The following is a 22465-nucleotide window of genomic DNA, read 5'->3' on the forward strand; positions in this document are numbered from 1 at the left end:
CTGGCACAGGTTTCCCAGAGAGGTGGTGGATGCCCCATCCCTGGAAACATTCTAGGTCAGGTTGGACGGGGCTCTGAGCAACCTGCTCTAGTTGAAGATGTCCCTGCCCACGGCAGGGGGGTTGGACTAGACTAGATGAAGAGGTCCCTTCCAACCCAAACTATTCTATGATTCTATATATAAGGTATGAGAATTGATGTTTACTGCAGTTTATGAAAGCACACCATCTATTATTGTTCTGGGTTACCTTCATTCATGGCAGTTACTCTGGTGTAGTAGCATACAGAGTTTATGAAAGGAAAGGTGGTGTTGAGTATTGTTAGGGATCACATGATAACCATTACGCTTCCTGCAAACCACTTCTAGGTATGAGAATTGATGTTTACTGCAGTTTATGAAAGCACACCATCTATTATTGTTCTGGGTTACCTTCATTCATGGCAGTTACTCTGGTGTAGTAGCATACAGAGTTTATGAAAGGAAAACTGGTGTTGAGTATTGTTAGGGATCACATGATAACCATTACGCTTCCTGCAAACCACTTCTGGGTGGGATTGGTATATAATGGGAGGTGCCACCTGTACTGTGCTCTCTGCACTGGAAGGTGAAGCTTTTAGTTGGATTTTGTTATTCTGAATCAGTGTTTCTTTGTATCTTAACTTACCTGTAGCTGAACTACCCTGCTTTTGCCTGCATTCTCTTTTTAGGTACTTTGAGGAATAGTTTGAGGACATATATTCAGGCCTATCTTAGTATCTGACCTGATGAGTTGCTTTTTTTTGTTTTGGAATATGTTGGAACTTCCAGGGTGTATTGCACTCTAGCCTTTGAAGTAGAGGCTGTCACAAATAGGTATTGGGAGAACCTGCAGAAGGTAAACACTTTCATTGTGGGATATGAGGGGGGAGGAGGCCAATGGGAACACTGTGCATAGTATCTGTTGATTGCCCCTTCTTATGTTCTTTTTCAGATACAAGATGTGCATCAGATGCAGTTGCTGCATCTTTGTCAACCCTCTGAAACACCAGTGTGCCATGAAAAGCATACATTAAATGTAACTGCCTAGCTGTTCATTTTTTCCATTTGCATTTCGCAGATAAATCCTTAGGAGACCCCAGGTTGTCAATGTTTAGATTATAAGCAATACAAAATAAATTTCAATTTCAGATTTTTTTGCTTGTAAGACAATATCAAAATAATTTACAAAACCTCTCAGGCCAAGCCTATCTAACTTAAACTGTCGTTAGCAGAATCTCAGTATTGATAAATAGTAGCAAGTTGGCTTTACCTCTAAAAATACAAAACACCTGTCCAATGGAAGCAATTACCTTCTCTCAATGTGAAATAAAGACTTTTATTCCTCCTTAATTGCACAGACAAATAGATGGACTCCATATTTTTACTTGAAGACAAGTGTATTAATTTGGACGTTGAATCTTAGATTCATAGAGTTTGGAAGATCTTCCTGTTTCTGTATCAAAGGGCTATGTTCGGCAGGGATGTAAAAGCTGTGATTGGATACTGTGACCGCCAGGGAGGGTATCTTGTACTGTATCATGTAGTGTCTGTTTTGAAAACCTCTCAAATTCCATTTGCAAGTGAAAAGATTAATTCATAGATATCCTAGAGTGCTGCTGTGTTGCTTTCTGAATCCTATCATTTCTTAAGCAGACTTTGCTGAGGTAGGGCATACATGTTTGTGTTGATTTATCTTCATGATAGTCTGTGAACTTCTTATAATTTAGTCTAACACTTATGACATCCACCACTCAAATTCCTATATCCAGTAAGACTTGTCTTGAATTGCAGGTGATCCTAATTTTTAGAGTTCTGTATTCGCTGATACCACAAGGCTACAACAGTCAGATTCTTTAATAAACACAGATTTCAGGAGCTTAATCTAGTCAGATGATTCGATGTTTTTCAAGGGGTTCAGCGTCTTTATTTTCTTCTGAAACTGGTTTGTCTTGGGTTTCTCCTTAATGGTTGCACAGTACTAGTGGCAGTAAGACTTTGCTTCTAGTTGATGCTTTCTAGTTCTGTATATTCGGGTACGGACTAGCTTAAGTTCTTTGTCCACTTGTTTCCCACCATTATGCCTAAGTTCTTGGACCATACTTTGATTTGTAGTAATGTTTTGATAGAGACAAAAGTAAGGTCTCACTGTTTGTCTAATTTACCAAAAGCTGTAGATTGCTTTAACTAAGAGATACACTTTTTTGCCAAATGGTGTGTGTGGGGGGGGGGTTCAGTCTTAAAATTTATGCCATTCTTTTTCTTTCAGCCTTTTTGGTTTGAGAGTCAATCCAGGTGTTGACTGGAAGAGATCCTTGTTTGGGGATGACTATTAATTATAAGTTGTTTAAGAATTTAACCAGTTTTACTTAGAATATGTCCTATATTCATTTTCCTCAATAGTATTATGTATTTCAGACAGAAATTATATAATACCAAGTCAAATGTTTTATGGATGTCTATCTGCATTATTTCATTTAGTAGACCTGTAATACTGTTTACCATAGAAAAATTCATAAGAGTTGTGCCAATGTTGTAACTTATACAGCCTCATCAGCATTGTTTATAATTAAAACAAAAGTACCAGTTGAGGTGTAGTAGAGCTCATGTTGCTTTGTGTAAATAATACTTTCTGTTAGCAAGGTCTGCTTCCAAAAAAATTGGCCTTATAGGTAAGTGGATGGAAGAGCTTTTCTGATCAAGTCTGCCCTATGTCTTAAGGCAGCTAGAGATTCAGTAATACAATCAGCAGTTAGACTCAGTGTTATCAGACAGGTGGTAGGTCAGGACCCTATTCACACTGACTTTCTTTGTAACAGAAATGAGATTTTGCTAGCAGAGTTTCAGTGGTAGCAAAGATATTCTGAGTCATCTTCAGGGTTCAGTGTCATGTCAGTTAGGATAGAAGTAAAAGATACGGGAAGCTTCAGAAGGCCCAGTCTCTACAAGTATTTTTTGCTGCTGTTAGTGTTGATAGAACTGTATCAGCAAAGCAGTGTTGCAGATTTTGCGGTGGGAAAAAGCTAGTAGAGATGCAGTTGTTGTGGTTGTACTTGCTTTAGAGCAGTGTGGTATTTGTTTGATGCGTACCATGTGCTTAGATATATTAAAAGTTGTAGTGGCAGTGCTGTTGTCAAAATGCTGAATTGCAAAAAGGATTCCAAAAGTTATAGGTCCTTTTAGATAGCTGGGAGCTTTGCCTGTGACTGGCTTTTCATACAAAGGGGAGTGAGGAAAATATAAAAGGAAAAATGTGGTGATATCTAGTGGGCTTTTTGCATTGATTCAAGTTTTCTTTTCTTAAGTTTATTTCTACTGTTTGCAGGCAAGAGGGGAAAAGAACAATATAAGGACTTACTTCACATGGCATGTAAATAAAAGGAAGCCTGTTTCTAGTGATTTAGTGAAAATTAGTTAATTAAGATTTTGATATGTCTGTTGATCTGTAATTCCACTTACCTTCAGCAGATTTGTTACTGTCTTCCTTATTAGATTTTCAAACTCACAGTATGTTGCACTAAGAAGGAAACAATTTGTGTATGAAAGTAAATTAGGAACAGCACCCTTAAGAGCTTGGGAAAGTAGGTAGTGTTAGAGACTAGTTTTTAAAAGCAGAGATAGAATGATTAGATCAGTGGTTATCAGTGTGGCCCACAGTGATCTATGACACGCAATAGGTAAGTCTGTTGTCACTGTGCGAGGGTCTGTGCTTTCACTGGCTTGCCAGCTGAGAAATGTTGATAAGTGCTGGGAAGGAGAGCATCCTCAAGCTTCTGAGAACCGCAGACACAGTTTAGGAGGTTTTAAAATTCTTCAGTGATTGACTTCATATCTCACTAAAAAAGTATTGTGTCTAGCAGAAGCAGAATCTTAAATCTGATTTTTGCAAAAGAGTGGCTGTATGAGGTTAGACCAGATGAGCTAGCCTGTATTCTGTCTCTGGCATATGTGAAGACATATGTAGAAACATGTGTGGTCTCTGCAGACATGTTTTTTGGAATCTTTCAAAATAAAACTGAGAAGGTAAATAATACAGGACACACAATACTAAACAAGAATATGTGGAGCGTGGAAAGACAAGTACAGGACTGACCTTTTCTATAAGTGTTCAGGTGCAACATACCTAGTTGCATAGTTCTGTCATTTCTTAGGTAACTGATACTTTAAATCTATTGCATCTTCGTCTGTCCTTGTTCTTAGTCTTGACTTTCCTTTGAGAAAGTCAAGGGACTAATTGACGTTATGCCTTGGCTGGAAATAACCTTCTCTTCCTACCAAGTCCTTTACTCCTGTCTCTTCTTCCCTTGGGACTTTTCTATACTTGATATTCATTATGACTTAGTTTCAGATACTGTGCAAGGAAATATACTGCATCCAACACCTTTTTTCCCCCCTTTCTCTCAGTGCTCTCTGGTGCTTTTGTGGTGGGTTTTTTCTTGTTTCTTTGTTTTTTCAAGGTGATCTCGCTAGCTACAGAATCTAATCAGATCCCCCCCCAGTGCTGCTGCTTTATTTACCTGTAAACCCTCAGTTGCTCTAGAATAGCCTGGCTGGAGCCAGTTCATCATTTAAATCCTCATATTTAGTCTGTGTGCATATGTTTTTTATTTACTATATCTCAATTAATGGGATGTTTCTTATATTAGCATCGCTTCAGTTGTTGAGCAGTCATACTTGGGTCAGCCTTGCTGCACTCTTGATAGGAAAGAGTACAATCTGTTTTTAATTCTAGCTACTGTGTATCTTTATACAGGCTGCTATTTGAGTAGCTGTCTGAAGGAAAGGTGATTGAGCTGGGCTATGAGAATGTTAAGGGCAATAACTAGTCTGGGGAAGGTGTCAGCTAAAATACCTGCGTAGAAGGCATACAAGGAACTGTGACTTTAATGTGTATGTGCTGTTTTCATAATAATAGCATCAATATACTTTTTTCTTTTCAAAGGGAAGAATGCTGCATAACTGATTCTGGGTAGGGGCATATGCTGCTCTCTGGGGGAGTTAGTGAACTTTTCGAAAAGCAAAATTTTCCCATCTGTCTCCAAGCCTTCCCACAGCCTCACCCCCCTTTTGTCCTCACAAAAGCTGTGCAAAATATAGCAAATAGCTATCGTTATAGGCAGATTCCTCATCAGTCTCCGCTGTATCACAAAGCTCAGACAAAGGTCTAATAAAAGAAGCTGTTACGTGTTCTTGATCTGCTGCCCTATCGGTGTAGTCATATTTCTTGGAAAAAGTCCTAAGGAGCAATAGAGATCCTGGAGCAAGTAGGTTGCACTCAGATTGGAAAGGGGATCTTCCCTTATGCTTCTTGGAAGATATTGTTTAGAATAGTTGCTTAATAATAATAATAATTAATTTTCAATCTTGCGGGAATTGATATTTATGTATCAGTAATGGAGAGTGGGGAAAATGGAGAGTTGTAGCTGTCTTTTTGACCTTGTTACCTTCATCTCAATTTAGAAAGTATATGTTTGCATGCTTAGCTCATTGTTCTGTAATGCCACTAAATGTGTAAGTAAAGTGTATTTCTGAATTGTATCTTATTTTTGAAAGAAGTTTAGCAGTAAATAAGGGCTGCTTTTCCTTACTGCATAGAGCACAGCCAAGTGAGTAATTGCTAATTTGGGAGCTAGGTGCTTTAAGCCCATATGCACGATTGAATGCAAGTCCAATTCCCTTCTGAAGTGGTTTCTGATAGAAATGCAGAAAATTGTTCTCAATCAAATTGAAATTCATGAAATAAAAAATTCTTTTTGTTAGAAGTAATGTTTATTTTAATATCAGCATGAGGTATGTTACAGACTAGGTCAGGGTTGTATAATACATCTGTTTTGAGGTTAGGAGACTTTCATTAAGTCATGGTTTCATTCTGCTGGATGTATGTTAGAATACTGAGATATAAAAATAATGTTCAGACATGGTGTTAACTTTATTAAATAATCCCACTGTTTGCATACCACTTCAGTTTTTATTGTCAGAAGTAGTTCAGCAGAGTTCTCGTATTGTCTGCATTTTCTGGCCAGTTTCAAGTAAAACATCATCTGAAGCAGACACCTGACAGACTAATGGAGATATAGTACCAACAGGGAGGGAAAGCAGCTTGACAAGTTTCCTTGGTCTTAATTGGGAAAAATTGATAAAAGGATACCAAATGATGATTTGCTTTGTATATTACAAGAATCAGTATTTGGAGCGTACCTTCTTGTACTTGCCATTTTCTGGGCTATATCTGGTTCTTTGTTTTGGAATTGGGATGTCTTTATGTGACCATATGTACAATTTAAATAGTGTAATCTTCCTTGTTTTAAAAGGTCATGGACCAGAGCATTCTTCAAAAAAAGTGTTAGATACTGCTGATTATTAAACCCTCCAGCTGATCTGCCTTCTATATGTTGTTCTCCCTTTTCTTCCTGTCCTTCCCCAATGTGTATTAAAGAGAAATACTACTGGAGAAAGTGTGATTCCAAGTGAAAATGTAGGAATGTATCCTTTGTCTCCATTAAAGTTTTCATGCTTTACTTGTTCATTTACAGCTCATTGTAACTTGGATCTCTCAACTAATGTTACTTGTGAATACAGGTGTTCATTGCATAACTAGATAATTCTTTTAGTTCCAGGAAAACTACTACTTGTTGAGATTGGACGGATGGCTCTGTCTCTAAGCATGGAATAAAGTTTAAAGATCATGTTATTCATAGCAGAATGTACCGTGAAATTTGATACCTTGGTGTTAGGGAGTGTTTTTCTGAGTTTGGAAAAAAGCATTCTTGAATTAAAGCATTCAGACTTATGACTTGTGTGCAGCGTGACCTAAACAGAGTTGTTTAACAAATTAAGAGCTGCCATTTCTAAAATAAATACTAACATTCTCTCCTAAAGACGTTTTAATGATAACCCTTTCAAATAAGACTTTATATGATGCTCGTATGGAAATAAAGTGCAGATGTGTGTGGTAATTATTTGAAGGTATGGGAGTAACAGTTTCATTTCTCTTTTCAGTATGATGCTGTTCCAATCCAGTCTAGTGTGGTGTTATGCTCCTGTTCATCCCCATCAATGGTGAGGAACCAAGCAGATTCCAGCACTCCATCTGTCATTTCCACCTGTGGCAGCAGACAGGGTTCTAACATGGAGGGCACTGCAGCTGAATCAAGATCTAGTTCAAACTCCTTGCAGCAACATACAGGACAGCAGCCTTCACAGCCTCGAAAGAAACGACCTGATGACTTCAAATTTGGGAAAATTCTGGGTGAAGGATCTTTTTCAACGGTAACTTTACTTTTTGTAAGAAGTGCCAAATATCTTAGATAAACTTCAAAATTTGTTGTGCAAGTAATATTGCTGAGATTTAAATCTGGAGAGAACAGCTTGAAGAGTAAATGAGTGGGACATAGTGCTTTTAAGCTTAACTATTAAAATTAAGTGTTGCAATAAATATGGGTGCTGATTTTTTTTTTTCAAGTACCTTTTAAACTCATCAGAAGTTCCATTGTATCCTGATGTCCTGATGCTTGGATTTTTAGGAGACATTGCTTTCTAATGTAAGTTTGATAGCATAATGGGTTATGTTAAACTTTATGACATAAAGGATTGGAACTGGGCTAGGAGTTTGTCATGGTAAGAACTTCCATGGCATCGCACAAGAATTAATTACTTAAGTGTTATCTTAAAGAACCTATAAAGCAGTTAATACTTTCATCTGATGTTTTTGTAGTTGCCCCATTGTAAGACAATAAGTAATATTTCTGTATCTTTTTCACATCTTTTTCACATGTCATTTGTTGTATATACCTTTTGGTTGTTGATCTCTAAATGTTGTGTTTTTCTGGTTCTTCCTATACAATCTACTGTGGTGTTTAGGAAGCAGGCCTCTACTAGTCGTCAAGAATAATTTGCACTTAAATACATAGTTTGCGACTTGCAGGTTTCCCTAAAGAATCCAAGAGTTGCTGCCTCTTGGGTATACCACAACACTCTGCTTCAGTGAGACACTTTTAATTTCTGCTTGTGGTCTCTGAAAGTTAGTACCGTGTTCCTTGTAAATAGAGAAATTCATAGGGCCTAGCCCAGACTCTGAATAAACTTCTGTTCCAGCATTCTGCTACCTGTTCACTGGTAGATGGTTTTTTTTGGTCCCAAGTCTAGGTAGCTCAAATGCATTTAGGTGGGCAGCAGAAGAAAGACTGAATACCATGAAAATGTTAATCCCTACGTAGCCTTAGTCTTTTGAGTTTTACAAGCAGAATTTCAGTTACCATAATCATCTGGGCCTCAGATAGTGCTAGAGAAGGCATGTTTGGGAGTTAGTTCTTACTGCCTGTCACCTCCTCTGTCAACCTTAGCAGTTCTGGTCCGTTATTGCAGTGCTATGACTTTAGAAACTGATCAATAGTTTTAAGGATGCCTTTCATAATGATCAGGCTCCACAGGAGATGCTTGCTTATGCTCTTTCCCTGGCCACTGAACAGGTTACAAACTGTTGCTGGAGGGGACTTAACAGTACTTGCTTATTATTATTTTAAAAAAAAGTAAAGTCCAGTTCTGTCTTCAGCAACTGATTGATTTTTTTAATTTAAAAACTTTGAGCTCAGGATAATGACTGTAGCCTTCAACCTATAGACTGCATCCTTCAAGAAGGAAACTTGGTTGCTGCTCTTACAGAATCACAGAAGGACTGAGGTTGCAAGGGACCTCTGGAGGTGATCTCATCCAACCCCCCTGCTCAAGCAGGACCACCTAGAGCCAGTTGCCCAGGACCGTGTCTGGACAGCTTTCGAGTATCTCCAAGGATGGAGATTCCACAACCTCTCTGGGCAACCTGTGCCGGTGGTTGGTCACCCTCACAGTAAAAAAGCGTTTCCTGATGTTCAAATGGAATCTCCTGTGTTTCAGTTTGACCCACTGCTGAAAAGAGCCTGACTCTATCTTCTTTACAATTCCCCTTCAGATATTTTATATACATTGGTGAGATTTACCCTGAGCCTTTTCTTCTCTAGGCTGAACAATCCCATCTCTCTCAGCCTTTCCTCAAATGAGAGATTCTTCACTCTATTAATAATCTTAGTGGTCCTTCTCTGGGCTCTCTCCAGTAGCTCCGTGTCTCTGTGTTAATGAGGAGCCCAGAACTGGACACAGTACTCCAGATGTGATCTTACTAGTGCTGAATAGGGGGGAAGGATCACCTCCATCAACATACTGGCAACATTCCTCCTAATGCAGCCCAGGATACTGTTTGCCTTCTTTGCGGCAAGGGCACATTGCTGTCTCATGTTCAGATTGGTGTCTACCAGGACCCCTGGGTCCTCTTCTGCAAAGCTGATTTCCAGCCCATCAGCCCCCAGCATATACTGGTTCATGGGATTATTTTTTGCCAGGAGGAGGAGTTCGTTGTTTAAAAAAGGGAACTGCGTGAGATTTCTTCCTGCCCATTTCTCCAGTCTGTTGAGGTCCCTCTGGATGGCAGCACAACCCTCTGATGTTTCAACATCAGAGCTCTTGGTCTGTGGGGCATGTATATTCACATTGTTATCAAAACATCTTGTTAAAAAGCATATGCTTTGTTCTTCATAGAATCATAGAATGGTTTGGGTTGGAAGCGACCTTAAAGATCATCTAGTTCCACCCTGCCTGCCATGGGCAGGGACACCTTCCACTAGACCAGGTTGCTCAAAGCCCCATCCAGCCTGGCCTTGAACACTTCCAGGGATGGGGCATCCACAACTTCTCTGGGCAACCTGTCCCAGTGCCTCACCACCCTCATAGCGAAGAATTTCTTCCTTATATCTAATCTAAATTTACCCTCTTCCTTATTAAACATGGTTGTAGATTCAGATCTGACTGTACTCCCCAAGATCTTCACCAATATTCTGACTGAAAAGTGTTCATCTCAAAAAGCAGGGGCCTTCATATTACCATGCCTCCAATGACAGTTTCAGATTTTAAAAAAAAAAAATTTACTCAGGGTCATAATGAATATATTCCGTTTTCTTGGACTTTGTTAAGCTACCACAAACTCTACCTGGTACCAGTGCTGTATTTCAAATTTAGCAGAGATGCATGTGGTCTGGCCTCAGGGGATTTTTCTTCAGAGCATTCTGCAATTTTGTGGGACCTTATTCTGCAGCTGTAACTGTTCTTGGACCCATGCTTGATATTAACAGATACACAAATGCAGGGCCTTCTAGTTGTTGCTCTGCTCTTTCAAAGTAATGAAAATCTACTTGCTTTGTAGACAGCTTCAAGCTCCTTTCAGAATAATATCTGTTATGTGGTGGCAGAATTATAATTCTCATGTTTGGGTAGGCATGTTGTCCTACTCACCTCTTTCTATATGGCTGGTACATATCCTCCCCCCCCATTTACATGTTCTGTGAATGCTTTTGGTTTTGTGGGTTTTTTTAAGCTATCTAAGGTCTAATTCCTTTCTATGGAATTTACGTTCCTTACTGATATTACTTCTTCCCATAGGGTGGATAAGATTCAGGCCCCTGATAGAGACATCGTTATTAACATGTACCTCTGTGGGTTTTTTCTTTTTTTTTGTGAATTTACTGTTTTTTGTGGATTATTAGTTAGGAGGAAATTAGGATATATGGTATACTCAGATTTGTTCAGTGAGGAAGGGACTTGAGGGTACCCAAGTACTCATGATAGGAGGTAAATACTCAATCCTGTGTACTTAGAACACAGCTGCTCAATATCAATGTAAGTATGTGGGTAGTACATCTGAAATCTAATGGGGAAAAAAATTGATACCTTGCAGGACTAGAGGAGAGTCAGTCTTTGGAGCTATACAGCTTAATTCAACTTTCAGAGTTATTAGCCAAGATGTATTTTCACCTGTGTCAGTTGGTCACTTCTGCCATCTGACTGTGGACTTTGTGTGTGTATATGTAGGCAAGATTGCCTATTGGATTTTTGTTTTACTGATGGCACTGAATTGTTTTATGAAAACATAAAAGTATCAATTTCCAAAATGCAGAAAGTTAGCACTATATATCTGGGTATTTATTTAACAACTGACTATTAAAGTGACCTGCTTTCGGTAGCTTTAATGGTAGACTTGATTGATGAAACCTGATGAAACAAAGATTAGAAAAGTTAAGAACATTTTCATTTGATTGCACAGCTTTAAAAAATGTTATCTGTGTACACAGAAGGGTCTCAAATTCCTTATGCAGAGGTGCAACTTGTTGTTTCTAGTGGAAATTTTCATTGATCAAATACTGTGAACTTCAGAGTGTTTGTAGAAGATGAAGTTTTTTAGAAAATTAAAGGTGCCTTTTACTACTGAACTGAGATTTTAATTTTCTAATACTGAAAGAGTGCAACTGCATGCACTACTTTCACCTGAAAAAGTGCCTTATTTAGAAGCTTTTTTTCTAAATGCCTGACATTTAGTATCTGTTATGTAGTAATATTTTGGAGTACTGTTACAACTGATTTTGCAAGGTGCTAGGATATAATGAGAAGTGGATTAGAAGCAAGCTTGGTGCAGTGATTAAAAAAAAAAAAGTAGAATGCTGAGATTCTAGCAAGGTATTGGAATTGATATAAACTTAAAATGAGAAAAACCCAAACTGTATTCATCTATTGTTACAAGGTTATTGCTCGGATTCATGCAAGAGGACTCTTCAGGTTGTCTTAAAAGTTGCCTTTTAGACAAGTTCTTTCTTGAAGACGAGCTTTAATTTGTGTTCCTCAAAAAGCTTTTCTCTTTAAAAACGTAGAATTGCTTGCCTGAAACTTTATTCCTTGCTTCTACTAACTGGAAATCTCTCATTCCTTTTTTTAAATCTTTTTCCTTACAAACCGTAAATAGTTGAAAGCTCTGTCTCACTTCATACTTCTGATCTTTCAGATAAAATTTATCTTTCGATCTTTGCCATTTATGTTAAGAAAAAGTACTGTGACAGTTAGATTTTTTTATAAATATTCCTTAGTGCACTTGTTGCCTTTTTTCCCTCCGTTTAAGACTATTTGGCAACTTACTGTGACTTATGTTACAATCTTCAGAATTCTTCTGGAAAAAAAAAAAGTAAATCGGTGATTACCCAGTCAGGTGTATAAGTCTTTTAGAAAAAACAAGTGGTGTTACGCTGAGCTGAATTTCTGCAGAGGTCTTGCTGAAGCCAGCATAATATGGACACATGCTTAAATATTTTGCTGATTGTAGTTGTGATAGCTTATTTTGGTCAATCAGTGTTCTAAATACCTACTGGAAGATCAAAATCAATGTTAAGTGTATGTCTATAATGAATGGTTACAATATATTTTCTCTCCTCTGGCAACAGGTTGTCTTGGCTCGAGAATTGGCAAGTTCTAGAGAATATGCCAGTAAGTATTGACTCCTTGAACATTAACTTTTTAAAAATACAATATCAATGTAATCGTGTTACAAAACACCTGTTCAAAAGACAGAATTAGTGGTTTTATGATAATTTTATCTAACAAAAAAAAACCCCAAACAAATTACTTAGATGGACTTCATTTGGTTGTACCTCCTGCATTTTCACTCTGTCTCTTTTTCATTAAGTTAAAATTCTAGAAAAACGTCATATCATAAAAGAAAACAAGGTGCCATATGTGACACGAGAGAGAGATGTAATGTCCCGCCTGGATCACCCTTTTTTTGTGAAACTCTACTTCACCTTTCAGGATGATGAAAAGCTATGTATCCTTTGCATTTTAAAACTTGCTGTAATGCCTTCTTAAAAGTAACAGTCCCTGGTTCTGGTTCCTTTGAAACATTGTCTAACAGGAATGATGAAAAAAAAACTTGAGGTATTTAAAATACCTTAATGTTTGCGATGCAATATTTGCAGTCATGCTTTTAATAGAAATTAAGCAAATGGAATGAGTGTGCCCCCTCAAAGAGAAGAGTGGGTGACTTGCGGGACAGGGGAGATGAATAAAACAGTATTTATATTGTCCGTGTGGTAAATGCTGAAGGGTGACTTGCAACAATCTAAGTTTAAAATAATGAAAAAGCAGGGGTGTATATGAGAAATGTCTTAGAAATGTTTTATTTCTGATATATACAGTAAAAGACCACAATTCCTGTGTTTAAAATAGGGGTAGCCAGTTATGTTTACTACTATTTCTTATTTGAACAATTAGATCTATTAAGATTTTTCTTATGTAAAAGTGCTTACAGAATAATCTGAATGATAGAAAGCTGAAACTCTTCAGTTTGGGCCACTCTTTCCCAAGTTACCTCTCTAGCGGTAATTGCAAAGTGCAGTTTCATCTTGAAAGCTTATTGGTTTGCAGTTGGCTTTTTTTTTCTTGTGAAGAAAATGTTAATCATGTGAATTTCCTCCTAAACTTCCTGCTTTGAATTGGCTGTGCCAAGGGTAAAAGGATAGATCAGTCTGTTTCTGGGGTCAGTAAGTAGTTGTGTTTTTCACAGAGGCTGCTAGCAGTGCTAACAGTGTGTGTGTACATACATACGTATGTACACGCATGCATTAACAGAACTTACAAGGGCTCTCTTTTGTAATGTAAACATTTGCTCATTGAACACTGGGCTGACTTTGGAACTTTCCAGATGATGGGGCAATTTTAAACTTGGGTTGAATGCTCGTTATGACTGTAAATAGTTCTCTTTGAGGGCAACTATGTATACAGTTTAAATGAATTATTCAGGTGACTGGAAAAATGACAAATTTAACTCTTTATGCAGTCTTTGCTATGCCAAGAAATTGGGACCTGTGTCCTAGGTTGTTAATATATTTAAGAAATTGTTTTGGGTTGCTACCATGTAAAGTTTCAAATGAACCAACTTTGCTTCTTCCTTGTTGTTCATGTATTTTTAGTATTATTCTTGGCTTTGGAATGAGGTGTGGGGACTTTTGTTCTAGAATGGTTTAGTGGTAGACCTTAACTATACTTACACTCAGATTTTGGGCTTAGCTATGCCAAAAATGGAGAGCTGCTAAAGTATATACGCAAAATTGGCTCATTTGATGAGACTTGTACCAGGTTTTACACCGCTGAAATTGTATCAGCCCTGGAGTATTTGCATGGGAAAGGAATAATTCACAGGTAATACAAAGTTGAGACCAACATGCATTTGATTATGCACAAGGTGGTTTTTCTAGAAATGTTCTTTGTGAAGTCCAAAGCAAACGTGAATTTTGTGGAAAGCTAATGAGAGCATAATAGCATTTCATTAGCATTAGTACTGTGGTTAACATAGGGAGCTAAACAAAGAAAACTTTAGGAGGAGAGCCAATCTCTGTTATTTGACCAACTGTTCTAGTGGGAAAAAGTAAGAAAACTTTTTGGCCTAAAACTAATGTTACCAAAAGCTTGTCTTTTTCAAGCTTGATCAGTTGGTCTAAAAATAGAAACTGACTTTTTGTTTAACTATATTTTTTTTTCTGGGGTGTTAGTTACTTTTGGTACGTAGAATTCTGCTGGTGTGTGAATTAGTGTGCAGCATGTCATCAAGAAAAGTAAAATTAATGTAAGTCAGTTCTCACTGAGTGAGCAATTTCTACAAAGCTGAACAATAACTAGGTAAATGGTGAAATTTAGCAAAGTTTTTAATAGGACCTTCACAGTTGTTCTTGATGTAATTATATTGTCTGGATAAGCATGTTTTGTCATTCATGTTTATTAAACAAATTAAAGCTGTAAGTGTGAGAAATCTGAGCCACAGAACTTCTTTTCGGGTAAGAAATCTATTGTGTCTGTACGTTCCCAAGCAGTTGTTCATGGAACAGCTCTTGAGATTTTTCTGCTGCCTAAAGAAATATGACATGAGATAGAACCACTTTAAGATGCCAGGCTACTCTGGAAAAGTTACTACAATTATATCTCTCTATGTATCTAGATATATAGCTATATCCTAGATCCATAATATTAATATAGGTATATGATATATTATATAAACTATACGTATATGTGTGTATAGAGTACAATATATTTACATACATATGTATATGTAAAAAAACCCACACAGAACTGTTAAAAAGGTCCATTCCATTCATGTACTTTCTACTTCTCTCTGAGAATAGTTACAGGAAAATGAACAAGATTTTTATGGCTTGTGTGTCGTAATTACTTCATTCCAGTTGCTCCTTGTGCTAGTCCACAGACGTTAAACTGTACAACTACACAACCCATGCTTTTCAATAACAGGGAACTGTAATCTGAGAAAAATAATGCTGCACGGTGGTTGATGGAAACAGCTTTGAATTTGCACTGATTTTTCTTACCAGTCAACCAAAACAACTCCCATGCTTCTAGATTTCTTTATGAGCATCCACAGATACTTCTTAGGAGGAAGGGATGTTGTCCTTTCTTGTCAACTGAGGAAACTTGGTGCAAAGTAAATAATATCATAACAGCGTAACCCAATGCTGTTTTTTGTTGTTGCTAATGAACCTCTCAACATCTAACTCTATATTGCTATATATTGTGTGTGTGGTTTATTATCAGAGGCAGTGTCCATACAAATGGTACGCATACATTTGAAATACAGATTATACATGGATTTGTATGTGACAAATGTAAACATGCCATTCTTAAAGAGTGGAGGTGGTTTACAGTTCTTATCTGTTCTGGACATTTAGCTGGGGGCGGGGCGTTGCCATTGTTTGACTAACTGAGGTTTTGCACTGAGTAAACAGGCCTAGTAGATCTTACTGCCATATCAATCTGTCAGATGTTATTTAAATTAAGGCTTGGGAGTGAAGGGTTTTTTTGTTGGTTTTTTTTTCCATTTTTGTTGAACAAGTGAGTTGTGCGATAGCTTAGTTTTGAGATTATTCATTACTTCAGGTCTTTTTAGAAAAAATGTTAATGGGCTTTTCAAAATCTGTTAGCAGTCTGCATGTTGACAGCTGCAAGTTAGAAGAAAGTTGACACAACAAGGTTTATAGAATGTCTGCATCACTTATGATAGCATTATGTACATAAGTCACTAGACAGTTTTGCAACTTTAATTTGTGTGCTCTTTAAATATAAAAATCTGCCTTTTCCAGGGACCTTAAGCCAGAGAACATCTTGCTAAATGAAGATATGCACATTCAAATAACAGACTTTGGAACAGCAAAAGTATTATCTGCAGATAGCAGACAAGGTATGACATTATGTACTTTGTCATGTGACACAGATAACTATAGCAAGTGGTCCTTTGAAAATGTATGTATGTTGTATTTACCAAATTGTAACCTTCAAATATCATTACATCTTACCTAACAAAATCACTGAGAGATCTTGAAACTGTTTTGACTGTCACTGCTTAGATTATGTCAGAAGAGGTAATATTTGATGTAGTGGTATAGCCAGCTAGATCACCAAATACAGTGGGAAGCTAAACTGTTTCAAATTATTTTTCATTTGCAAGACAAGAATACAAACAAATAGTTACTGTGGCTCAGCTGAAACAGTAAGTTTTTACTCTGCTTATGTATTTAACCCCGGTGACTATGAGAGTTGCTCAAATGTGAAGGTTATAGGATTCTTGTGTCACTAGTTGCTTAGTATTAACCTGTGAATCAATGATGCTGCAAACAATGCCTGGAAAAAGCACTAGGCTGAACTGAATTTGATAAACTTAATTTTTTACTTGAATGTATTAAGCTTGTGTTGGTAGATTTTATACCTAACAGTGCCTAGCTGCTTGAACCAAATAGGTATCACTGAGAGATATTGTTTTGTCTGTTCCAAGCACAGGTTTTGTGAATGGGTAGAGAAATGAAATTCCTGTGGGTTCTTTGTAGCATTACATAACTTGCAATAGATTGCCTTTGGGTTTTTTTAATTGGGTGGGGGCAGGGGAGTGGAAGGGGGAGGTTGTCTTCTCTGTAAGTATGTATTTGCTTATTTCTTTCAATTTTCTTACCAGCACGAGCAAACTCATTTGTAGGGACAGCACAGTATGTTTCTCCAGAACTGCTGACAGAGAAATCTGCCTGTAAAAGGTGAGGACTCTGATGTAATTCAGAACTTTACTGACTCTGTAAAATTAATAAATAAAGCAAGCAAGCTTAGTATTTCAAAGAAACAAGATGCTTGAGTATAAAGGGTTTTTTTAAGAGAGTGAAATATCTTTTCTTAACAAGTATTGCTTCTTGTCTGAGTGCTGGTTTCCTCAGTTCATCTACCTTCTGGGGTTCTACAGACAGGATTAGGTGTTGTCAGGAGAAGGTGGTGTGTAGTGGGAAGTTGGATTTCTCTTACCCATAAATAAATCAGAAAAACTTTTTCTGTTATCCAAATAATATAACTATTTTAATTCTATTTTATATAAGCTTGCTCTAATATGGTAATTCCTGCTGTAAAAGCAACAGAATGTCACATTCTGTCAGTTCGGGGAAAGGTTACAGCTTTCTTTGACTTGTATTTAGATCAACTCGTAGTTATCTTGCTAAGCTCTGCTTGGGGTTTGCAATGGTTTAAAGCTCATCTCTGTTCCTGATATGAGTGATACCCTTAAGAAATTTCTTAGCTCATTTAAATTGGTTCTTGATGGTAACATACAGGCTGTTGTATATCTATTTTATTACAATGATGGAAGAATAATCAAAGTAATCACTGACAAATCATAGGGAAAAGAGATCTCTCATATGAATAACTGTGGTAACTTGTGCTAGCCTTTTTTAAAATGATAGAAATACCGTTAGACTTTCCATTTTTGCTTCTAGTAAAGAGGTTTTGACTGGTTTGGCTAATGGAAAGACTTCATCAGCCTATCATCTCCTTTTAGAAGTTACATAATGCTTCATCTTTACAGAAAACTCTTAATTTGAGTAGTTTTGAGTCTTTGTTAGTATTTTAGTCTTCCATGAGGAGGATTTCTAAGCTTTAATCAAATCTATGTATAGTTTACCTCGAGGTAAAATAAGTTAAAAATACTTTCAGGCCAACACACTAGAACTTAAGACTTTCCCTCACCCATGTACCATATAGCCTGCCTTTTTGTTTGTGTCTTAAGAAAAGCTTTAACTGAAAAAGCTGTGTTGTGACTTTTTTTTTTGCATAAAATATTTAGAGAAAGGATTTTAATTTTGAAGGAGCATATATTGCATTAAGTTGGATGCATCTTTGAATTGTGGTAGTGGATAATAAGTATTCTTTTTAGTCTCATTACATACCCATTAATTATTTTGACTGAGAATTCAGCTGTCTTGCACATGTGCTTGTAGTCAGTTGTTACGAGATTGTTACTGTATACTTCTTTTTTCCCAAAAAAGTTGTGTTGCTAGCCTACTTTCCTGTGAAGGAATGAAGTGAAAATAGTGTGGAAATTATGCTAGGCAGGTTTGCCTAACCTGCAGAAGCTTAAGACTTTTTTTAAAATTACAGTTTAAAGACTTCTTATAGGAAAGCATACTATATGGTTTTTTTCTTTCTTTTGAAGCTCTGACCTCTGGGCTCTGGGATGTATAATATATCAGCTTGTAGCTGGATTGCCTCCATTTAGAGCTGGGTAAGAGATTTAAGCTAATTCTTTACATGGGGATCATAAATATATTGACTTGGTTTTGGCTTTTACCTTACTACCAGTTCTGAAATACAACTTTTCATGGTGCGGTGTTGGTGTTAATGTCGTGTCTGCTTTTATTTGTCCTTTCTGATGTCACGAAGATGCTTAGACAGCTATAACTAGAGTTCCTGAGAGAGATTCCTTAATTTATCCTAGGATTTCACATGTAATTTATACTATAAAGGTAACTATGCCTACATGAAGAGGGTATGAGGCACAGGCACCTCTGTATTGAGCCGTTTGAACTTTTCTTGTTATTATTCAAGTATCTGGTGCTTACAGGATCATAGATACTTGGAAGACCACTCTACCTTAGAAAGTTCTATGGGAATGTGTAGATTTCCCATTTAATATTTGTCCAGGTTATGCACTGTTAAGGTGAAAGAACCATAGAGAACTAATAACAAGAGCTAATATTTTTCTCTTTTGCAGAAATGAATATCTTATATTCCAGAAGATAATAAAGTTGGAATATGACTTTCCAGAAAAATTTTTTCCCAAGGCAAAAGACCTTGTTGAAAAGCTATTGGTAAATATTTGCTGCTGTTAAATGATTTGATGACATTGGAAACATTCAGCTTATGTAGTTCTTTTTTCCTGAAGTTTCTATGCACTCTGTTGCAAACCTTATAATAAGAACGACTGTGAGCGTTATTGACTGCATAGGGGAGTGTCTTGAAAATCAACATCCATTATTAAACAGCACTTAGATTATTTTTTTTTAAACCTGAATTCTAAAGTGTGGACAAGGAATGTCTCTCAGTGAAATGGAAGCAAATGGTTCTAAATACTGTGCATTACACACAAGTTAAGATTCAAATACTTAGGTTTACATAGTACTCAGATTAATTCTTGCTGAGTTGTATAATGAATTGTTTAGTTGAAAACAGTGTTCTATACATCACGGGGAGATACATTCATTACAATGTAAATCAACTGACCTTGCATTTTAGCATGTACTTACCTTGCACTTAATGCATGTCTCAATGGTATCAGCCAAAGAATTACTCTGCATGTGAATGTTTGACAGATAGGCAGAAAAAATAGTTCTGTCTCATCAGTGAGATATAGCCATGACACTAAAATGAATATGCAGAGAACATTTTGGGTGGTATAAGCTTTTTGAAGTTCCATAGTCTAGCATATTAGCATGGGGCGGGGGGGCAAGGAGGAAACTGTGTCTTATGTTTGTGGATGACGATGAGTGCAACCATTGTAAGGGGCCTAGCAGCATGTTCCTGTGTCCAGGCCAGCTCTATGGCCAAGCCAGTGCCTGCTGAATGGTAAGGTCCAGGTTGCATCAACATCCTGAGAACTGTGCGGTTTTAGGGTGCTTGAGAGGTTGATGTTTGACACCAACAATAGCTTCCACAGCTTCTTGCATCACTAGAATGTGATGCTGGGCTATACTTCAATGAGCTATGTATGCTCTGTATGCTTGCTTGGTTTTGTTTCTGTCTTATGAAGAAACAAAGCCAAAAAATTGTGTGGACCCAAAGGAGCACTCCTTTCTCTAGATCTGTGAGCTGGTCTAATACAAAATGTTGCTGATCATGTACTGACAAATAACATCTTGTATTGTAAGCAGTCTCCTTATATTCTAGATATGTGTGCTTAGGGCAGTGAGACCAACTGGTTTTAAGTTTTCGCATGCCGCTGTGCATATGTGAATGGTGCTCACCCCTTCCTTGTCGTTCTTTTATGCATGTTAACTTAATTGTAATTTGCTCAGGTTCTAGATGCAACCAACAGATTAGGTTGTGAAGAAATGGGAGGATATGGACCTCTTAAGGCTCACCCCTTCTTTGAATCCATTGTGTGGGAGAACCTACATCTTCAGACACCCCCAAAACTTACAGCGTATTTACCTGCTATGTCAGAGGATGATGAAGACTGTTATGGAAATGTATGTTTGTCTATTGCTATATTCAGGTCTGATGGAAAAACCTCTGATGAGACTTTCATTAAAGCATAATTATTGCATATTAAATATTTTTATTGAAACTACTGATTAGTTATATTTTAATGAAGACTCAATTAATAAGAATCTAATATAAAATTGCTGGTTAAAATTTGAACTAATCCGCATTTTTTTCTTCTGATGAAGTGAGTGTTTGGAAGAAATAGTGGTTGGCTTGCTTTTGACCAAGCATACTTTTTTGGATAAGTGCCTGGTAATCTATAGAGAGTAGGCTGTCTTTTTGCCCAAAAGCATAATAAACAAAAGCATGCTTAAATTAAAAGCCGCAGTTTAGTGCTAAATAAGCTTTTTAATCAAAGAAATGTCTTCATTTTGTTTCCTCCTTTAGTATGACAATCTTCTGAGTCAGTTTGGTTGCATGCAAGTTTCTGGTTCTGCCTCTTCCCATTCACTGTCTGCTCCAGAGACAAGTACACCACAGACATCAGGAGGAAATATTGAACAGTATATTCATGATCTTGACAACAATTCCTTTGAGCTGGACTTACAGTTTTCTGAAGATGAAAAGAGGTTACTTCTCGCAAAACAAGCTGGTGGAAATCCTTGGTAAGATCTTTGAATATAGCTCATCTGTTGCTTGCACAGCAGTAAGAAATCAAGACAAATAAGTATTCTGATTCAAATTAATATTTGTCAATCTTAATATCTTCAAGCAAACAATTAGGAACTAGGGGTTTTTTTTACTTCTATTTTTAAAGCAATAGTAGCAAAAACCTAATAACTATGTTTCTAAAATTTACAAGGTCTAGAAGACGTTGTGGAGTATGTTTATAAGATAGGCAGAAATGACGGTATACCGGTGCTGAGAAGTCTTCCCTCTACAGAGTCCTAGAACTAGAAAAGGTTCCTTCTTTGTTACAGTTACCGTAAGATTTTTTTTTTTTGTATGATAATATTCTGTTGGTATCTAACCAAAATACCTCCAGACTGTGTACTTATTAGCATTTATCTTCACTCTTGAGAGGAGTTTCTTATTTGTGATTCCCACCTCCCCTGTCAGATTTTAGAAAAAACTCTTTGGCGTGGAATGAGGAAGAGTTCAAAACTCATCTAGTAAAGTTGTTCAGGACTCTCGGGCAGAAAAGGAGACACTAGGGAGAGACATGGAAAATTGCTTTATAATAATAATAAAAGCTGTTTCTGTGGAAGAATTACTTCTGGAGTAATAGTTAGTTATTTTTCTTTTTTTTTAAGGCATCAGTTCGTAGAAAATAACTTAATCCTAAAAATGGGTCCAGTGGACAAAAGAAAGGTAAGGGCTTTTCTTAATTCCCTGTAACAAGATTCAGCTGTCACATTTTTACACAGTTGCAGCATAGATAAGGAACCTGTTCTAGAGCTTCCTTGTTTAATTTATTTGTGTCAAATTATTTTGTTTATTTTTTAAAATGTAGAGTTTTCTTGTGAATAGATTGTTTTTTCTTAATTTAGCAGTGTGTCCTTCATTTTTGGAAAGGGCTAAAAGTAAATGTGCTATTGATGCTTTCATTTCAAGACTGTAGTAAACAAGTTTTTGTTCCCTCTCCTTCTCCCAATCTGATACAGTCCACTAAACACTTTGTCTTGATGCATGTCTGCATGTGGATTGAGCCACAAATATTGGAAAATAAAATACAAGCCCATATTGTCCTAAACTGTGGTGTTTTTCCTGGATCTGACTAGTGCCTAGAACAGCTTTAGGTATTAACTTTAACATGGTACAGATGAGCAACGATAGTCTGTGTCAGCTTTACAGGAATGTAGCTTCTCTTTCATCTAAGTTACTACCTGCTTGTTCCTAATTTTCTCCACAAAATCATGAGTATTTATTTCTGTACTGGAATCTTTGACAAATAGATTTTGCTTCACTCTGTACAGCTAGTTGTTTTATGTTGTGTTAGAACTTGAAGATGCTTTCTTAAAACAGTACTTGTGTTTTGCCATGTAGTAGGAATGCACTGCAACCCCTTAAAAAAGGAGTGAGGTCAAAT

The 22465-nt window shown here is 37.0% G+C and overlaps 1 protein-coding gene across 1 annotated transcript in view; it reads left to right on the forward strand.

Annotated features, from left to right (window-relative positions):
- The window catches only part of PDPK1 (3-phosphoinositide dependent protein kinase 1), a 34547-nt gene that overhangs the window by 6133 nt on the left and 5949 nt on the right, over positions 1-22465 (forward strand). Inside the window, exons 2-12 of the mRNA XM_009286514.2 lie at positions 7015-7284; positions 12309-12351; positions 12551-12688; positions 13917-14061; positions 16008-16105; positions 16874-16949; positions 18389-18457; positions 18947-19043; positions 20247-20420; positions 20824-21041; positions 21690-21747. Of these exons, the coding sequence (XP_009284789.1) occupies positions 7072-7284; positions 12309-12351; positions 12551-12688; positions 13917-14061; positions 16008-16105; positions 16874-16949; positions 18389-18457; positions 18947-19043; positions 20247-20420; positions 20824-21041; positions 21690-21747 (1329 nt within the window). The 5' untranslated portion in view covers positions 7015-7071. The remainder of the gene's footprint in view (positions 1-7014; positions 7285-12308; positions 12352-12550; positions 12689-13916; positions 14062-16007; positions 16106-16873; positions 16950-18388; positions 18458-18946; positions 19044-20246; positions 20421-20823; positions 21042-21689; positions 21748-22465) is intronic.

Source organism: Aptenodytes forsteri, unplaced genomic scaffold, assembly GCF_000699145.1.
Source record: "Aptenodytes forsteri isolate BGI_AS27 unplaced genomic scaffold, ASM69914v1 Scaffold55, whole genome shotgun sequence".
NCBI lineage: Eukaryota > Metazoa > Chordata > Aves > Sphenisciformes > Spheniscidae > Aptenodytes > Aptenodytes forsteri.